Source organism: Lampetra fluviatilis, chromosome 30, assembly GCF_964198595.1.
Source record: "Lampetra fluviatilis chromosome 30, kcLamFluv1.1, whole genome shotgun sequence".
NCBI classification, from domain to species: domain Eukaryota; kingdom Metazoa; phylum Chordata; class Hyperoartia; order Petromyzontiformes; family Petromyzontidae; genus Lampetra; species Lampetra fluviatilis.
The window spans coordinates 10,207,861-10,228,224 of NC_136304.1; the positions used below are offsets into that span (position 1 = coordinate 10,207,861).

At 50.0% G+C, this 20,364-nt stretch overlaps 1 protein-coding gene across 3 annotated transcripts in view; it reads left to right on the forward strand.

Annotated features, from left to right (window-relative positions):
* LOC144943265 (equilibrative nucleoside transporter 1-like) overlaps positions 1 to 19,376 on the forward strand; it is an 80,047-nt gene extending 60,671 nt beyond the window's left edge. For 2 of the 3 annotated variants that reach the window (XM_078870603.1, XM_078870602.1), the window contains exons 12-13: positions 2,882 to 3,081; positions 14,304 to 16,678. In XM_078870603.1, the coding sequence (XP_078726729.1) occupies positions 2,882 to 3,081; positions 14,304 to 14,415 (312 nt within the window). In that variant the 3' untranslated portion in view covers positions 14,416 to 16,678. Of the gene's footprint in view, positions 1 to 2,881; positions 3,082 to 14,303; positions 16,679 to 19,241 lie in introns of those variants that run through there. The other variant, XM_078870601.1, reaches the window with a different exon arrangement.
* Positions 19,377 to 20,364: the final 988 nt, after the last annotated feature.

The following is a 20,364-nucleotide window of genomic DNA, read 5'->3' on the forward strand; positions in this document are numbered from 1 at the left end:
GAGCAACCCCGTAGGTCACCCGATGGTCAGCCGAAGAGCCACGGTGGAGCACGGAGCCATGCAGGAAGGCGGCACACTGCGGTGCCACAGCAACGTGGAAGATTGCGGAAAAGCGGGGGGTGGGAAGGGTGGGAAGGGGGGTATGGGAAGCGGGGGTGGGAAGGGGGGGCTGGAGCAGGAAATCGCTGCCTGCGGGTGCGGCGCCATCTACCAGAAAAGTGAGTTAGGTTCCAGAGGTCGGTGTGTAAGTTGATTTGTTCAACTTTACTCCTGTCGATTCCAAACGTGTTGTGCGGAATGTACACTAAATACGGGGAATGGCTTAAAAAGTTGTATTATCTCTTATATATGTAGATGCCACTGGTTGTTTATGTTCTGTAGATGCCACTGGTCCTTTATGTTCCGCAGATGTAGATGCCACTGGTTCTGCATGTTCTGCAGATGTAGATGCCACCACTGCCATCTATTGCACGGCGGTTGAACTAATAACTCTCGGTCCAAACGGGCAACTTGACATACGGCCTGGTGTGTTCGTATCTCTGAACGTTCGTAAGTCGAATGTTCGTAAGTAGAGAAGTCCCTGTATTTGTTAACAATCGTCCCTGTGCAGTGACTTTGTGGCCCAGTGGGTGGCTCTCGCTCGATCAGAGCACAAAGGGCAGCACTGGAGGTCCTGAGTGTGAATTCCACGTTCCAGGAAATCTATATTTTCTATCACAAATTAATATAATAACATTTAAGTAATTCAACTGTATATATATATTTAAAACCTTGAGCAATATTTTACAGCGGTATTAATTTCAAAAGGTAAACCTTGGGGGCATCCTCCTGTCGGAACGTTTACACTCATAACCAATCCAGAGTTTACCTTCTGAAACAAATGCTGCCGGAAATCATTGGTTCGGAAGGCCCATAGGCTGTTGAACCTATATCCTATTTATCTAATTATTTTAGCAATAACATTAAACGAGACTTGTATCTGATTTGTGTATAATTTGCTCCATTAACTGATACATCCCAGCAGCTTTTTATATGTTGAGCTTCTTTCACACCATACGTAGCCAACCGTGCGAATCGGAGGTGCGGGGGACGGATGCTGCCCCTACTATACACCATTGTGTGTGTGTGTGTGCATGTCTCCTGCTTGCGTATGTGTGGGCATTGTGTGTGCGTAGCGGTTAGCGCACCACGCTACAAATGTCGGGGTCGCTGGCCCCCGAGATCTCTCCCGGCTGTATTCTGACTGCAGGGGTCCCGCCGCTCCCCGACCCCTCGCTGCTGTGCGAACCGCCCCTGCTGCCGCTGGGCTTATCGCTCACGGGGCAAGGACTGTCGTCTGATGGTTCCCCTCCCTGGGTCTCCCCACCTCGGGTTCGCGAGGGAGGCATGGCTCGTCGCCGGCTCCCATACGCCTGTTAACACGGCGTTGCCTCTCCTTCAATCAAACGCGATGCCTCCCCTCACACAGCCCCGCACAGCACTCACACACTGCGAGCGTACATACACACAGCACCGCGCGCGTTTACACTTCTCGTCGAAACCACACGAGGCTACGATTAGTTATTAATTATTTATTATCGGCTGCCTGCGATTTGCTGTTAAATCAGTGTGGAACGACAAGGCTGACCTACGCTAACGCCCAAGGGTCTATTCCCGGTTTATCTAATTCGATATGCTCTAAGCGGATTTGGATACTCCTTTACCTCTTTACTCACGGTTGGATGCGCTCGGCGTTCCATTGGTCTCCTCGCCGCTCACTTCGACGCGTCGCACGGACGTTCGGGTGGCCGAGCTGGAAGCCGTTTCGAGCGCTGACTTTTTGGAGTAAGAGCCCCTTTTACCTCTCTGCGTCCTCTTTTTATCCCCCATCTACATCAAAGAATGCCGACCCGAGCGCCTTCTCGGCCAATCAGGTCGCCACGCTCGTTCAGCCCCATTCCCGATTGCTCTAACTATGGGTCCCCCGCCGATTGCGGCGTTGATCCACGGGTGCCTTTGTTATGCCAATCAGCCGCGGTTTCCGTAACAAAGGCTCGCCCCGGCTGCTGCGCTGCGGCAGTCCCTGCGCACACCGTCCCCGCTAATCAGCCGCATTCCAAGATTTCCCTAACAATGGGTCTGCTGGCTTGACTGCGGCGCTGGCGGCGGTCCACTGCGCCTTTGTTCTGCCAATCAGTTGCCCCCCCCCCTGGCTTCTCCCTTCGTTCGTGGCTGCGGACCCCTGCCTGCCTTGTCGATACGTGTGTGTGGGGGTGCGTTTCAACCGTGGTGGCTGGACAGCCCTCACCGTGACCATGCAATCTCAACCCAGGTCACAGCGCTGCGGTGCGAAGTAGCATCGGGGGAGGTCGCCCAATTCCCTGGCCGCAGGAAACCGTGAAGATTATCCCTATGAGGGCTTTCGGGTAAAAACCTGCCGGCCAGGTGACCTCCCCTCGGAACTCTATGGGGGGGGGGGGGAATGCGTGAGGGTGTGTTTATGTGGGGGGCGGTGAGGGGGAAGCGGGGTCGGCCCCGTCGCTTGGTGGTGGCGAGGTCGTAGATGGGGCGCCCGCCGAGCGGCTTCGTGGCGGCGGCGGCATCACACAAGCCTGGCAACTCGAGTTTGATTCCCGTTTGCGGCAACAACACCAGTAATGATTGTCGAAACTGGTCCTGGGTATCCCCTAGGTTGACTCAGCCTCAAATGAGTACCTAGTGTGGTGTGTAAACATCGCCACTGGGGAGACAAAGGCGGTCGAGCGTAGTGTTGGCCACCCACCTCTCGTGTACCGTGTCGGCCTTGATAGGTGCCACTCGCTAACAGCACTTTCCGCAAGTCTGCTAAGGCTATACGGGGGGATCTTTGTCTGTGTTGTGTTTCTTGTGCGTGTGTGCCCAGCCCAAGGCGGACAGCTGGTGGCTCCCGGTGCTGGTGGTGCTGCGCCTGGTGTTCGTTCCGTTGTTCCTCCTCTGTAACATCGCCTCCAGGCCCCTGGGCATAACCCCCTTCAGACACGACGCCGCCTTTGTGATCATCATGCTGCTGATGGGCACAAGCAATGGTTACCTTGCCACGCTGTCCATGAGCTATGGGCCCAAGTAAGTGAACGCCGTGCCGGTGAGATGTTAACTCCCTCACCTGGTACGCAGGAGGTCGTGGGTTTGATCCCGACCCTGACGCCTGCTGTATATTTGGAGTTTGCGTGTTTCTCTCTCTCCCCATGGTCGCGTGGATTTTTTCTCTGGTTCCTCCGGTTTCCCCCTCCTTATTTAGAAATGTGCGTTTGGCGTATTTGGCTGCTATATATTTCCAAGTGATGATAGGCCACTTCGTTGAGCTATCATATGTGGCCTGGTCGCTTCTGAAAAAGAGCTAAATATAGCATCGTGGGCCTTACCTGGTAATATAAAAAAAATGTTTAGTGTACTGCACTGCAATACGACTCCTGCACACTTGCACTGGTAATTGTGCTATTGGATGTGATAACAAAATTGGGCCTGATTAATGTAGAGTTTAACATGTAGTCGTAGGCTTTCGCGACCAATATTTTCCATTAAGATGTTTTTGGTTTATAATCGCGTAAATATAAATGTTTCGTTAAATCCTCTACCACCCAACACAGCCAATTAGTAAGGTTTGTCACTTTAAAAAAAAAACATGCCAATTCGTTAATGGTACAGCACACCGGTGTGTTGGAGAGTAAACCCAAAACATTTACTGTCGGGTGGTGGCGGTTTTAACGACACATTTATATTTAACGATCTAACCCAAAAACCTTTATTATGTATCATGTAGAGTTTGGTTCTTGACACCGGGACTGGGGCAGCTACTGTTCACCAGGGGGAAGGGCAAGCAGGCTTGTGCCGCTGTTGTCCATGCACCGTAACAATAGTTCCAGCTCATACAATATATACACTGCTGTGACTCATAACAACAACAGCAGCCGCCGTTCACCACTTAGTGGCAGTGACATCACCACAGGACTTGTGCCTGGTGAGGCACATTTTGAGGCCATGTGAAGCATCGAAGGCTCGCTGGCAGGAGGTCAGGGGACAGACCCAGGTCGCATGGGTTGACTGAGATGACTGGCAGATGTGTAATGCGGGCGTGAGCGACCTTCCGGATGTGACGTCACGGGGAGGCGGAGCCAGGTGACGTGGGTGAAAGGTTGGGGTCCTTAAGTGGGTAAACCGGAAAGAGAACGTGAGTCGGGGTGTGAATGGAAAAGAGTGGGGCCGCGTGGGCGAACGTGAGGAGGGGGCACCGTTGGCCAGCGGGAGCCAACCCCGGAGAATAGCAGGGAGCTAAAGGGTGGTGAGAAGCTGCGGAGAGTACAGCCAGGAAGGCTGTGTGTTAGAGGCAGCGGTGTGGCTGCAGAGAGTCGCAGGAGCGACGAAGAGAGAGAGAGACAGCACGAGGCTGTCAGCGCTGCGGAGTGAGCAGCAGCGATTACAGCCAAGGGGGCTGAGAGTGAGTAACAGCAGCGGAGCTGCTGTGGGGGCTACAGGAGCGACAGAGGCCAACAGAGGGGCTGCTGGTGGAGAAGAGAGAGACATCGGAGTCAGCACTGTGGGGACTGAGCAAAGAAGAGACAGCCGTGTGGGTAATACAGTACGGACCAAATAAAGGACACTGAGCCAGAGATCGTGGTCAAGTCTTTTATTACACTGGTGTCAGAAGTGAAACGGCTTGTCAAGACGGCTCGGAAGAAAGAATATTCCTGTGCCATCATCTGCTACATCATCCGACTTACGATTGAGACAGATGGCGCAGCTGGAGACCTGGAAAATCGTGCTGGCGAAACCGTGTGAGCTCACCACGCCGACGACGGCAGTGGGGAGAGCCGATGGTGGTCTGCAGGCCGACGCCTTGCCTACGCTGCCAGCGCCATCTGCCACGCGGCACGAAGACGCCATCTTGGGCGTGGCAGGGGAGAAACGGCGGGAAGCCGCCATCTTGTCTTCACCGCGGCGGGGAGACGCCGCCATCTTCAACATCGCGGCGGAGAGGCAGCCTTGCGCTGCCATCTGGAGGTGCCGCGGGGAGAGCAGCCTGCTGTGAGCTGCTGTTTTGCGAGGGGGAGCTGCGAGGAGAGGACGACGACGCTACAGCTGCTGGGGCGGGAGTTCTCCCGTCCTGGCTCGGGTGCGTGACAACGGAGCAGTCAAGTCGCCGAACGAGTTCTGCGAGACGACTCAAGTTGCCGCCCTGCCGTCCTCTTCTTGCTGCAGCCCCGGGCGGGTCGTAACGATACGCACCCGGCCTTTACACACACCTCACCCATCTTTCGAGGGCCGGGGGGGGGCGATTTTGGTTTCTCTCATGACTCGATTGTGCGGAGCGCGGTTCGGACTGTGGGTATGTGTGTGTAATAGCGATGAACGCGCTATCTGCTTGTTGCTCGGTGTCAATTAAAGTGTGTACGTGTGTTGAGAATGGACGGAGAGTATGCTGTGCTTGCTGAGTGTTAAATTGTGTGTGTGCGCTGCGGTGTGGAGTTGTTATATTGATGGCGAAGTTAATTATTAACTCGGGAGCGTCGGGTATCTTGCGCTGTATCATCTCGTGGGTTACCTTGTGCGATAGGCTTAATTGAAAAATATATATATATTTTTTTTGGTGTATTGTGCTGCGAGGTGCTATGTGCGATGTGGTTGTTGCAAGAGAGAGAATATTTGTGTTGTTGCTGCAATGTTACGACTGGATTAATGGTGTGTTGGTTACCTGCAGATCGGCTTGCTATTGTGCTTAAATGTGCGCGTGTGATCGCGATATGCTGACTGTATGTGCTGTTACACCGTTCTGTACGGTTATGGGGTGCGATGCATTGATTGACTATTGGGGTTGGGATGTTATTAATTGTGCGTACCTGTTTGGAAATTGGTAACAAATTCGAGGGGGACCCTATTATTTGGTCGTATGGATGTTATGTATACGCGATTTTGTGTATATTATGGGTAACGGCGCTTTGTGAGAGAGAGAGCGCGCTTTGAGGGTGCGTGATGACGCCGTTGTGGGTGTCTCAAAGGTTAATGCTAATGGGACCGTAAATTGGCGCCAAGTTGCGTCGCGTATTCGGTTGGTCGCATGCAGCCACGAGTTGCTTTGCGAGTTGGGTTGTGTAACCAATGTGGTTGGTAAAATATTGGTTAAAAATTCCCCGATATGACTGCTGCGCGCAGCAAGCTGGGGCTGTGCGTCTATCGTTGTTGGGATTGTTACAATAAGACGGGGGATGCAATTTGTGACCCCCAGCAAAGGGAAGCTGGGGTGCACGAATGGAGAAAACTGGCCACGTGTTCGCACGTTGGGCCGCCATTTTGCGCACACGCGGGGTATGGCGTCGATGCGCTTTGCGGAAAGGGCCGCCATTTTGAGTGCGCGCGAGATATTGCGCGAACGCGCTGGGCGAAGGGGGCCGCCATTTTGAGCGCGCGGGAAAAACCTCGGTGGGGCAAATATTCCATCTGTTATGCCTGCCATTGTTGATTGGGTGATGCACGAGTGGTGGTCACGTCGGCCTATGGCTGATGGCTGACCTGACAGCCCGGAGGCGAAACCTCCGTGGTATGTCTTTAACTAATGGGCCGTGTGCTCATATGGCTCGGGGAGTCATGGTTCAGTTGTGCGGTGGCAGACTGAACCTGGTGTGCCGGGGGCTCACGGGTTTTGGGTTAGGGCGTTATTGTCTCTATAAGAGAACATTACCCCGTGGGGGGGGTCGTTGATATCTGGCCTTGCCGAGGGATTGATCTTCCCTTGGCTATGAAGCGCATTTCAAAGATTGATGGAGCTCGTTTGACGGGGTTGCAGTGGGAGACGTGTCTTATATATTTGGACGATATCATTGTCTTCAGCCGCACATTTGAGGAACATTTAACACGGCTGGAGACAGTGTTCACGAGGATGCGCTCTGCGAATTTAAAATTTAAACCAAAGAAATGCCACCTACTGCAACGGTCCGTCCGTTATCTGGGGCACATTGTGAGTGCTGAGGGGGTGTCCACGGATCCGGAAAAGACGGCGTGCGTCCGGGATTGGCCGACTCCGGCCACCGTGGGGGATGTTCGGCGGTTTTTGGGATTTGCCTCGTATTACCGAAGATTTGTGCCGGGGTCTGTTGCTGCCGACTCTCCCCTGCCTGCGTCCACTGATCTTGCTCGAGCGCCGGTCGTACCTGTTCCAGACAGGTCGGCCGTGACACCGAGGGGGACGAGGGGCCCTGCTCGGAGGGTGCCTGCCAGGTCTGCGAGACCTTCGAGCCCTGCAGCCCTTCCGACCCCGCCACAGGCACATTCGAAGGACACGGCCAAGACTGATTCTTCAGGAACATGGGACGTTGGTGGACTTCCAACCGCAACAGGAGAATTACCCCCTGTCATTCATCGAGTTCCATCGCGTTCCCGTTCTGCGAGCGGGCCGCCGACCGTCCGGGACGGGCTGGCGACCCGCACACGCTCTAAATCACTTACGTTTCGTTGATTGTATGTTGTGTTGTTGTTCTTGTTCTTACCCTTGTATTTATTGCATGCTTTCTGTACGTCCGTGATGTTACTTGTTGTTATTGTTCTGTTGTTATATTGCATGCTTGGTGTCCTTTAGCGCGGAAGGTCGGTTCACCGCATTACGCTTTGGTATTGTTCAGCCGAGGTCGGCTGGGTTTTTTCTACGGGGGAGGGTGGTGTAATTCGGGCGTGAGCGACCTTCCGGATGTGACGTCACGGGGAGGCGGAGCCAGGTGACGTGGGTGAAAGGTTGGGGTCCTTAAGTGGGTAAACCGGAAAGAGAACGTGAGTCGGGGTGTGAATGGAAAAGAGTGGGCGAACGTGAGGAGGGGGCACCGTTGGCCAGCGGGAGCCAACCCCGGAGAATAGCAGGGAGCTAAAGGGTGGTGAGAAGCTGCGGAGAGTACAGCCAGGAAGGCTGTGTGTTAGAGGCAGCGGTGTGGCTGCAGAGAGTCGCAGGAGCGACGAAGAGAGAGAGAGACAGCACGAGGCTGTCAGCGCTGCGGAGTGAGCAGCAGCGATTACAGCCAAGGGGGCTGAGAGTGAGTAACAGCAGCGGAGCTGCTGTGGGGGCTACAGGAGCGACAGAGGCCAACAGAGGGGCTGCTGGTGGAGAAGAGAGAGACATCAGAGTCAGCACTGTGGGGACTGAGCAAAGAAGAGACAGCCGTGTGGGTAATACAGTACGGACCAAATAAAGGACACTGAGCCAGAGATCGTGGTCAAGTCTTTTATTACAGATGCACCAATTGTGCCCGCTACTGTGCCAACTTGCTGCATTTTAGCCACCCGGCACTCCGAGGCGAATGTTTGTGAGCATCGCTCCTCTGCCCTCCATTGTTGTTGGAGGGCGACTGCCTCCAACTGCCCAGTAGCGTCCTTCACGAGCCTCCTCCACAAAGGCTGATCTTGACACCGCTGGTACCAGTCGTCGGCAAGTCCACTCGGCTTTACATCCTCCTGTACCGCATCAGTTCATCTCTTCTGTAGCCCATGCCGTGCCCGTTTAGCCCCCTCCATCTGGCCAAACAGAAAGTGTTCGGGCATGTGGTGGCTGGGCCTAGCCCAATGCAATCTTGCCTGCTGGAGGAGCTCACCGATTCATCTCGCACACATGTGTAGTGTATCAAATTACTCACACTGACACGGAGTAACAGATCACCTGCTACACTTTATTAATCCTACTCTCGCACCAGTTGTAGGCACACCGATGATTGCCTCTCACTGTGATCACACATGCCGCTTCCTCCTCCTACCTGCTCTTATCTACTCGGCCCCGCACCTACTCTTCTCCATCTTCCCAATGCTCCCTGCTCTCACCTACGCTGCCTCGCACCCACTTACCCGTCTGTCCCGGGCGGGGGGATCAGCCAACACCCGCCCGGCGACGAGGTGATGGGCGAGGTCCTGTTGACGGACCGAGCGGCAGTGGCGAGACGTCTCTTCTCTTGGTCCCCAAACAACACCTCTCTCTACTCACGCACACTCCTCCTTATATATCTCTCCTCATTCCGAGTCCTCACGCCTCTCCCACTCGCTAATCCCTAATTATCGCCTCCAGCTCCCGCCTCTGCGGCGCCTACTCCGTGGCCCAATGCTCACACCTGTTTGTCCCCAAATGCACTCTCTCAACTTTGCTCACTGTGTACATCCCTTCTCTACACATGTACACACAAAGACAAATATTCCTCGTATAGCCTTAACAGACTGTTGGGGCAAGTGCTGTTAGTGAGCACCTATGAAGACCGGCACGGCACACGAGGCTGAGTGGCCAGCACCACGTCCAGTGACCTTTGTCTCCCTGGTGGTGATGTTTACAAACTGGACCAGGTACTCATTTGATGCTGAGTCGACCGAGGGGAGGCCCAGGACCGGTTCAGATAATTCTGTGCACATACACACAAATATGCAAATGTGCATATCAACGGTTTCACCCTCTATGAAGGTGAGTAAGCTCGAACGCATCTTAACATCACCAATGGCGAGACAAAGGCAGCGGGTGGTGATCATACCGCCGCCGAGTGTGACCCGTGCTGCCTTCAATCACTAATTGCTAACAAAGTTTGCCGCATCAGTCTGCACCGGCTAAACGGAGGATCTTTTTCTTTGCAGTGAAGTTGTGGGGTATAGATCCCCACGCCCCCAGAGTGTGATTTACGCCATTCCGCACAATGGCGGAACATACGGCATGTTTGCAGAAATGTTTTCCCCATCGCTGGTGAAACATTACAGAGAGCTGAAACAAAAACCCACCACACCATATAACAGATATTGGCCAAGCATCCCAGTGCTAAGAAGTTTCCTGCAAATGACTCGATTGAGATTCCCCTCCAACGCACCGGTGTGCTGAATAGGCCTTGGCAAGGTAAGGTAAAAGTTAAAATGTAAAAAAAACAAGCCTACCTTTACCTTACCTTTTACCTTACCACAATACAATCACTCTACCCTACCTTTTACCCTTTAGCAGGTAAGGTAAAAGGTAAAAGGTAAAAAGCAACGAGTCTACCTTTTCTTTACCCCATACAAATTACCCGATTACAGGGTAATTACTAGGGAACTTCACATGAAAAGGTTTATAACGGTAAATGCTAGGTAGAGAGCTTTATTGATATAGAATACTCTCGATGATTCCAATTTTACACGCTTGTTGTTGTCGTTGTTGTCATTGTTGTTGTGGTCATTGTCGTCGTTATCGTCGTTGTCGTATCCATAAATCTTGTAACTCAATTTTAACCCACTTCCCAATGTGGTATCGACTGCAAACTTGGTATACTTATGTCATACTGATTTCAATACTATATTTTATCATAAAAAAAAACATCTTTTTTATATGTTCTGTTTCGGCTTGGGTCTAATTGTCCACGCTCAACTGACGTTGGCTGTAATTGGCCACGGTCTCTTACGTTGTGGAAAGCTTCGGGGCCACTTCCTGGAGTCGTGGACTTCTGCCATTGCTCGTACATTTAATAAAAGCGTGTTTAAAAAAAGTTTTTTTTAAAATATTACTTATTAAATGGAGGCCACGTACTGCGCCACGGAGTTTTTAGCGGTAAACAAGGTACTGTATTTACCGGGTAATACTTCACGCTACCTTTACCCTACCGGGTAATTCTTCGGAGCTACCTTTACCCTACCCTTTGCCTTAGCCCTTGGCATGTAGACATCTTTACCCTTTACCTTTACCCTTTTACCCGGTAAAAATGGTAAATTACCTTACCTTGCCGAGGCCTAATGCTGAACTAGTAACTTATCGGCAAGTTTTGATTACGTGACAAACCTTCCTAATTGGCTGTGTCGGGTTTAACTGAACATTTATATTTACGCGATCTTACCAAAAAATAAGTAATATAAAAAAAAACGTTTTAAAAACACGCTTTAATGAAATGTACCCTACTTGTAATGTAAGAACTCCACGACTCCAGGAAGTGGCCCCGAAGCTTGCCATAACGTAAGGGACCGTGGTGATTTACAGCCAACGGCAGTTGAGCGTGGACAATTAGACCCAAGCCGAAACAGAACATATAAAAAATATTGTTTTTTTTATGATAGAATATAGTATTGTAATCAGTATGACATAAGTATACCAAGTTTGCAGTCCATATCACATTGGGAAGTGGGTTAAAATAGAGTTACAAGATTTGAGGATACAATGACAACAACAACAGAGAGAGTGAGTTAATAGAAAGCGTGTTAAAACGTTTATTGGGGATTTTCCATGTTACGAATAAAAATGTACTTGGTTTAAAACGGTGGAAGAAGTTTAGAAGACATTTAAGAACAACAATAATACAGGTAGGAACAACAGGTTCCACACTGCCCACCAGGGATTATCTGTCTGTCTGTCGTGCATACGACAACCTCCAACACGACTACGGTATCCAACACGGATCCCACGAATGCGCTGTCCAACCAAGTTTCTACCTGCCCACTCCGAAGGCTGACCACGGTTCATAAAAAATTGCTTAAACTGTTCCATTTGTGCTCCTATGAATGTAATTCTTTGATCAGTGTTTTAAATCTTAGAAAAAACTTTACAAAAACTCACATACATTGGCATTCTATTACGTAAAAAAAATCTGATTACTTTTAGTGTTCCGGGTAAGAGGATTGTGAGATGAGTATGAAAATGACAGCTGTCTCTTAAACTATACACTTTTATTTTATTTTACCAGGTAAGGCCCACTAAGCTTTATATCTCTTTTTCATAAGCGACCTGGCTATCACGAATGGTAACCCAATCAAGTGGCTTATGTAGAAATTTTACAGCAACCAAATACTCTAAACACATGATTCTAAATGTGGTGGGGAAAATCGGAGTACTCGGAGAAAAATCCACGTGCAATCTTCAAATCGACAGGCATCGTCAGGGTCGGGATAGAGCCCATGACCTGTATGTGTTGGGGCTACTGCCCCCCGATTCCTCTCTGTGAGACATAACTCTCGGCTGGTCCCTTAGCCACCTTGTTCATTCAAACACCCTCCTCGTGCCTTCCCTCAAACATTGGTAATAACTACCCGCACGCTACTGTTCAACTCCGTGCACGCTCTAGAAATCGCATGGCAGCTGGGGGTCGGAGATCGCAGGGCTGTGGCGTTGCTTGCACACGCGCGGCCGCCATGAGCGGGTGATAACGCTCATCTAAAGGGGCCGTGGAACAGGTGTTTGCGGTGGGTGTGAGCCCTCACGCAGCATGCGTCTCAACACCGACCACCCACGTTACGAGCGCACACCCGTGGAGCACTGACTACACACGCTGTGAGCATACGTACACACAGCACCGCGCGCGATCACACTCTCGTCGAAACCACACGAGGCTACGATTAGTTATTACTGCGTTGCCTCTCCTTCAATCAAACGCGACACCTCCCCTCACATAGCCCCGCGCAGCACTCACACACTGTGAGCGTACGTACACACAGCACCGTGCGCGTTCACACTCTCGTCGAAACCACACAGAGGTTGCGATTAGTTATTAATGATTTATTACCGGCCGACTATTATTCACTGTTAAGTCAGTAAGGATCGACAAGGCAGGCCTACACTATCGCCCAAGGGTCTGTACCCGATATATCTAATTTGATAGGCTCTAAGCGGTTTGGTTTTTTCTAGCCCCAATCCCAATACTCCTTTTCCCTCTTACTCACGGTTAGATGCGTACGGCGCTCCGGTGGTCTAGTCCTCGCGGCACACTTCGACGCGTCGCACGGACGTTCGAGTGGCCAAACTGGGAACCGTCCCGGGCGCTGACTTCTGGAGCAAGAGAGCATTTTACCTCTCTGCGCCCTCCTTTTATCCTCAACCTACATCAAAGAACGCCGACCCGAGCGCCTTCTCTGCCAATCAGGTCGCCAAGCCCGTTCAGCCGCATTCCTGGTTTCTCTAACAATGGGTCCCCCGCCGATTGCGGCGCCTTTGTTATGCCAATCAGTCGCGGTTTCCGTAACAAAGGCTCGCCGCGGCTGCTGCACGGCGGCGGTCCCCGCGCACACCTGCCACGCTAATCAGCCGCCCCCCCCCCCTCCTTGGCTTCCCCTTCGTTCGTGGCTGTGGACCCCTGCCGGCCTTGTCGATACGTGTGTGTGGGGGGTGCGTTTCAACCGTGGTGGCTGGACAGCCATGCAATCTCAACCCGGGTCACAGCGCCGCGGTGCGAACCAGCATCGGGGGAGGTCGCCCAATTCTCTGGCCGCAGGAAACCGTGAAGATTATCCCTATGAGGGCTTTCGGGTAAAAACCTGCCGGCCAGGAGACCTCCCCTCGGAGCTCTATGTGGGAAAATGTGTGAGGGTGTGTTTATGTGGGATGCGGTGAGGGGGAAGCGGGGTCAGCCCTGTCGCTTGGTGGTGGCGAGGTCGTAGATGGGGCACTCGCCGAGCGGCTTCGTGACGGCGGCATCACATATGCTAGGTGAGGGAGTTAACACCAAATGCAGAGCAACGGGTTCTCCAGCTTTAAATAATATTAACTGGGCCATTCTTCAGTTGTGTCACGGGAATTGGGAGAATAGGCGCGATTGTGAGGGGGGCGTTGGCCGTACTTTCATTGTGAAATCTTGGGAGGAGCGACTTTCTACAAATAACAGTTATACGTAATGCTGCCAAAACGAACTACATAAACTGGGCTCTTTGAGTTCGACATGAAGAAACATGTATACATATTTGCGGCTTACGATAAACAGGCCTGTCCTTTGACCTGTCGGTGAGCATTCGATACTTCGCGTGGCCTTGGAGTGCACCTGGCCCGACATGGCGGTGACGTCACGGCGGTGTCGCCGTGACGTCACCGCCACTTAGTGGCGAATGGCGGCGGCTACTGTTGTTGGTTTAATGGTTAATGCTTCACTGCACCACAAACCAAGGAATTCTGCCTTCAATTGCTGTTTGTGCACATGCAACATTTAGCATTTGTGCCTGAAACGAGCCATTCTCAGTTTAGTTTGTTCTCCTATAACGCGGTAATCGTTGCGTTCCTGAAGAACGTCGTGTTATGGAAAAAAATGCGTAGCTCCGTTCACTCGATCGCGTTACATCCAATTCGCATCCGCGTTATAAAAAAAAAAATGTGCATCCAATTCGCGTTGTGCAAACAACACGCGGCGTTATAGGATAACGAACTGTACTTGACATTCAGAGTTTGGGGAACAACTACTTGTGCCGAGTGGACAAATAGTAGCTGCTGCGTGCAAAGGAATGACCCTACCACCACCCACTTGTGTGCTGTTCCAGCCATATTAAGGGCTCTGTTAACAATTACCCTGACAGTATACTCAGACTAACAAAGGGGTTTGTTGTGTGTATTGTGCGTACGTGTGTAGAAACGTCAATGCCCACCAAGCGGAGACAGCTGGCGTGATCATGATGACATTCATTGCACTGGGCTTGGCGTTGGGAGGTGTCTCTTCTTTCATCATCACTTGGTATTTGTGACCTCAGTCCAAGTGGCCTGCATCGAATTTATTTTTGAGAGATTTGACCAGAATGGTGCACAACCCAACCCCTTGGATTGATTAATTAAGGACCCCAGCACGGTTAGTTGGGGTTCAAGGAAACTACTTTGTACTACAAGTGCTGTTCGAAACATCAGCGGTTTTGTTTTACATCAAATATTGTATTTCCGCGTATGCGATAAGTATGTTTATAGATGAAAAGACATTTAATGTAATATGGAAATACAATGTAATACGGAGCGTGCCTCAATGCTCCTAGAAGAGGGCATGCGATAGTGGGTGAATGCATTATCACGTGCAGGCGGGAATGTTGCATTACAGTTTATTACTTTGTGCAATTACTTATGGCGTGTGAATTATCCATGTACTTTACGCTCGCACTTGCATACACCATATGCGGTAAAACAAAGCAACACACATTGCACAGTATTTATCAAATCAATTGCAATCCCAATGTAATGCTTGTTCCAGATAAGGCTACAATTCTCACCTTTATGTTAAAATATTACCGTGAAATTTGGAGAGATAATGTACGTTATGATATTTTTAATAATAGGCCCATGTACCTTTGGCTGTCCCCATCATTTTAAGCCACGTGACTATCATTGATTATCCCCTGGTCTTATCTCCTGCAAAGTTAGCTGTTCCAAGCCGCATTATGCAATTCTCCATTGAAACAGTAGGTGGCGACAGAGACTTTAAAGTCGTGAAATATGAAATGTGCTTTTACATTAAAAGGCCATTAAGTTACCGTTCAGAGCACACGTTGCTTTATGTAATACTGATTTTAGCTGACATTGAATTGTGTCTGAATACACGCGCATTTCAAAAGCCTTCTCCACGGTGTATTTAACACAACGAGTGCGGTTCTTAAAATCAGAGTGGTGAACCTGGTAATCTAAATTCCATTCCTCAACCCGCAATGACCAGGGTGGTGAAGTATGGTTAAATAACCCCCATGACCGACATTGTCTGGGGGGGGGGGGGTTCTCATCCACCAGTGGATTGACAAGGAATTATAAATGATGTAATTTTATTATGAGAAGGGATTTTAGGGGATCCGTGGTAGCGAGATGTTAACTACCTCGCCTGATATGAAGGAGGTCGTGGGTTCGATCCCGACGATTTTTTCTCCTGGTCCTCCGGTTTTGCCCTCCATGCATTATTTAGTCATTAATTTACTGGTGGAAGAGGGCCGATCCACACCTCGTCATGGGGGTAGTTTTGCCATGTCAGTGTGGGTCGATACAAAAATTGCCCCAGACCAATGCAGATGTCACTCCCCACTAATATTAGCCATGGCTCATCTGTGTACTGGACATCTGTGAAAAAGAGCTTCATAGCTCATCGGATTCCTCCAGTATATTCTGATTCTGATTGCAATGCACCAACATCTGGATACATTTCAAATCAACATCACACGTTCAGAGTATTTGGCTGCTATAAAAAATTGTCGCGCGATGAGCCACTTCGTTGACTTATCATTTGTGATAGCCAGGTCGCTTCTGAAAAAAAGCAATATAGCTTCAGTGGGGCCTTACCTGGTCAAATAAAACATTGTTTAGTTTAGACGAAACTATTGAAATCTCGTCAGGCCTCACCAGCAGGAGGGTCTCGCTGGAGATGTTTTCGCCACTTTCCTGGTTGTCTATATTTAGAAACCAGAGTTCCTGGAAAAAAAATCGCACGTGTACAGAGAGGAGGACAAGCACCTACTTGTTGTGCTGCCTCCGATTTTCCCCTCGTTGGTGTCTCACGTCAATCAGAACCAGAACATGCATTTATACTGGAGGAATCCGATGAGCTATAAAGCTCTCTTTCACAGATGTCCGGTAGTTTTCACAGATATTCAGTAAAACATGAGAACCCACATGTATCAAACATGAGAATCTGCACTTTTGCTTGCTATTCAGATGAATACTTCCTCTTATTCACACGTGAATCCCCTTGTTCTCATGACCTACAGTGAGGGAAAAAAGTATTTGATCCCCTACTGATGTCGTACGTTTGCCCACTGACAAAGAAAGGATCAGTCTATATTTTTAATGGTAGGTTTATTTGAACAGTGAGAGACAGAATAACAACAACAAAATCCAGAAAAACACATGTCAAAAATGTTATAAATTGATTTGCATTTTAATGAGGGAAATAAGTATTTGACCCCCTCTCAATCAGAAAGATTTCTGGCTCCCAGGCGTCTTTTATACAGGTAACGAGCTGAGATTAGGAGCACACTCTTAAAGTGAGTGCTCCTAATCTCAGCTTGTTACCTGTATAAAAGACACCTGTTCACAGAAGCAATCAATCAGATTCCAAACTCTCCACCATGGCCAAGACCAAAGAGCTCTCCAAGGATGTCAGGGACAAGATTGTAGACCTATACAAGGCTGGGATGGGCTACAAGACCATCGCCAAGCAGCTTGGTGAGAAGGTGACAACAGTTGGTGCGATTATTCGCAAATGGAAGAAACACAAAAGAACTGTCAATATCCCTCGGCCTGGGGCTCCATCCAAGATCTCACCTCGTGGAGTTGCAATGACCATGAGAACGGCGAGGAATCAGCCCAGAACTACACGGGAGGATCTTGTCAATGATGTCAAGGCAGCTGGGACCATAGTCACCAATAAAACAGTTGGTAACACACTACGCCTTGAAGGACTGAAATCCTGCAGTGCCTGCAAGGTCCCCCTGCTCAAGAAAGCACATATACATGCCCGTCTGATGTTTGCCAATGAACATCTGAATGATTCAGAGGACAACTGGGTGAAAGTGTTGTGGTCAGATGAGACCAAAATGGAGCTCTTTGGCATCAACTCAACTCGCCGTGTTTGGAGGAGGAGGAATGCTGCCTATGACCCCAAGAACACCATCGCCACCGTCAAACATGGACGTGGAAACATTATGCTTCGGGGGTGTTTTTCTGCTAAGGGGACAGGACAACTTCACCGCATCAAAGGGACGATAGACGGGGCCATGTATCGTCAAATCTTGGGTGAGAACCTCCTTCCCTCAGCCAGGGCATTGAAAATGGGTCGTGGATGGGTATTCCAGCATGACAATGACCCAAAACACACGGCCAAGGCAACAAAGGAGTGGCTCAAGAAGAAGCACATTAAGGTCCTGGACTGGCCTAGCCAGTCTCCAGACCTTAATCCCATAGACAATCTGTGGAGGGAGCTGAAGGTTCGAGTTGCCAAACATCAGCCTCGAAACCTTAATGACTTGGAGAATATCTGCAAAGAAGAGTGGGACAAAATCCCTCCTGAGATGTGTGCAAACCTGGTGGCCAACTACAAGAAACGTCTGACCTCTGTGATTGCCAACAAGGGTTTTGCCACCAAGTACTAAGTCATGTTTTTGCAGAGGGGTCAAACACTTATTTCCCTCATTAAAATGCAAATCAATTTATAACATTTTTGACATGCGTTTTTCTGGATTTTGTTGTTGTTATTCTGTCTCTCACTGTTCAAATAAACCTACCATTAAAATTATAGACTGATCATTTATTTGTCAATGGGCAAACGTTCAAAATCAGCAGGGGATCAAATACTTTCTCCCTCACTGTACCTAAGGTATAGCCACTGAGCCGGTACAGAAGAAGTTTGCTCTGATCAACCCCGTTAATTTTATATTTGAAAAAGGGATTGAACACATGTTAATGGTCATATACGATGCTTATAACGTGGACCTTTAAATTGGGGTCTCTCCACTTTAACCACAACACAGATGTGAAGCTATTAGCGACTTCCATCAGGATTATTTTGGCCATTATGTAGAGTTAATATTATAAGTTAGTTCACTGGCTAATTGTCTGATGGGTGGCTTCAGACCATTTTTAATATCAAAACAATTTCAAAGCTCCTATCGTGTTCGTGTGGCGACAGTAAGCAGTCCAGATGTGGGAGTGGGATACAGGCCATCTTCTTTAGATAAATCAGCGTATTGGGTGACTTTGATACATTACTAAGGAGGCTGAAGCAATGCAGGCTTGAGACCGCTCGGCAATAGCTGTATTTAAAAATACATTGTATAAACTTTGACTCATTGCTTATTTATTTCCTGCAGAGGTAGGGCACCATACACACGCATTGGAGTCGAAGCCAACGTGTCTCGGTGCTCACATGAGCATGGGGTGATCACCTCTTTTGGCCACTTGTGAGCCAGTGGTGGATATTCTAAGTTCCTATGGCTGGTGGGGAGGGGTCCCTTAATCGGGACAAATGTCGACTTTCCCACAGATATATATTTTTAATCTTTCCCAATGGGATAATTGGCAGCGTCATTCCTTGATAGGGGATTAAAGTAATGGAATTCGAGTGACCCATGCACCAGTATCGTCACTAGCACGGACAGCAGTGCACGCACACAAGCCAATCAACGGGTTTTAAGAGCAGTGCTCTGATGAAGCGTGCACAACCACGCGTATTACTGCCCAGTTGCACTGCGGAGCAAGCCACGACTTGCCGGTGAGATTCCGTGAAAGTTAAACCAACCCCGGGTTCGCCTTGTTTAAACACGTGCTACTGGGCGATGTTTATATGAGAACACCATTGGCTCATGAATTAAATGTTATTTAGCTTCAGTGCTTTAAATAAGAAAAATGTATGCCCATAATTCAACAAGGTTGCACATTTTGTCCTTGAGTATAAGACGTTGAGTACACTGCATCATGAGTGAGTATTCCATTTCCAATTTTTTGTGAATTTACTAATTGTGCCTTGTGTGCTAGAAATACATCTAATGTATGTACATAATACATACACACATATCTATGTAGAAATTTTTTTTTGCAATCTTCTACCCAGGTGGCTATAGAACAAGTTAATGATGGTGTGTTGGTGGTCTGAGCAAGAGCAGTACAAAGGCTCACGGCTGTTGTCTCTTGTTTGAAGTTATCCCGGTAGGTATTTAAAAAATTGTATCAAAGACCTGCCTTTCCCGCTACTTACATTAACTCTCCTAACCCATAATTCCCTAAACAAAGAAGTGCCAATGATGGATGGACAAGGCACCTTCCACTTGCTTCCTGTATATTTTGAGGTTGCGGTGTCTCTCTCTCTCTCTGGCGCCGTGGAGGGTGGCCGCACCTACCGGTTGCTCCAGCCTTCCCAGGTGCACAGACGGAGGCCTGGGCACAGGTGAGGCCTGAGCCTGGCCTAGAGAGAGGTAAATGGAGGGAGAAATGCGCCGTCATCGTGGCGTCTCTCCCTGTTTTTAGCCTTTATTATTAGCATTACTATTACTGGTGTCGGGTTTATTTTTTGTTTGTATTTTTGTTGCTGTTGTGCTGCTGCCATGCGAGCGTCATGGTGCAGCACAACAGCACCGAGGCACTCACGGACGAGCACGGCTTCTGCTGCTTCCCTCCGCCGGGGACGTTGCCTGATGGCGTTGCTGCTGCGGTGGCGGCACACATCGGGCCGGCGGCCATCTGGGTAATACAAAAGGAGAACCGTGGCTACGTGGTGTACGTGGCCACGGTGGATGTGGCGGCGCGCGTTGTGGAGAGGGGACTCAGCGGGGGGGGCTGCTCGTCCAGTGCAGCCCTCTCTCCACGCCGGCTGTGAGGGTGACTGTCTCCGGCGCGCTGCCGTACCTCAGGAACGCGGAGCTGAGAGCAGACCTGCAGCGCTATGGCGTGGTGGTGTCGCCCATCGTGTTGCTGCACATGAGGACGCAGGACAAAGAAATGAGGCACGTCCTGTCGGGCCAACGACAGGCGTTCCTCGTGCTGAAGAGCGGGCGCACCGAACTGGACGTGGCCATCAAGCGTACCGCTGGTGGCCGCGTCCATACGGTGTACATGGCCACAGCTGTGCCGCGGTGCTACGGGTGTGGCAGCGCCGGGCACATAAGAAAGAACTGCTCCACCAAGACCAGAGAGGGAGTGGTGAGGTCTGGCGGAGCAGCGACGGAGGGGAAAACAAC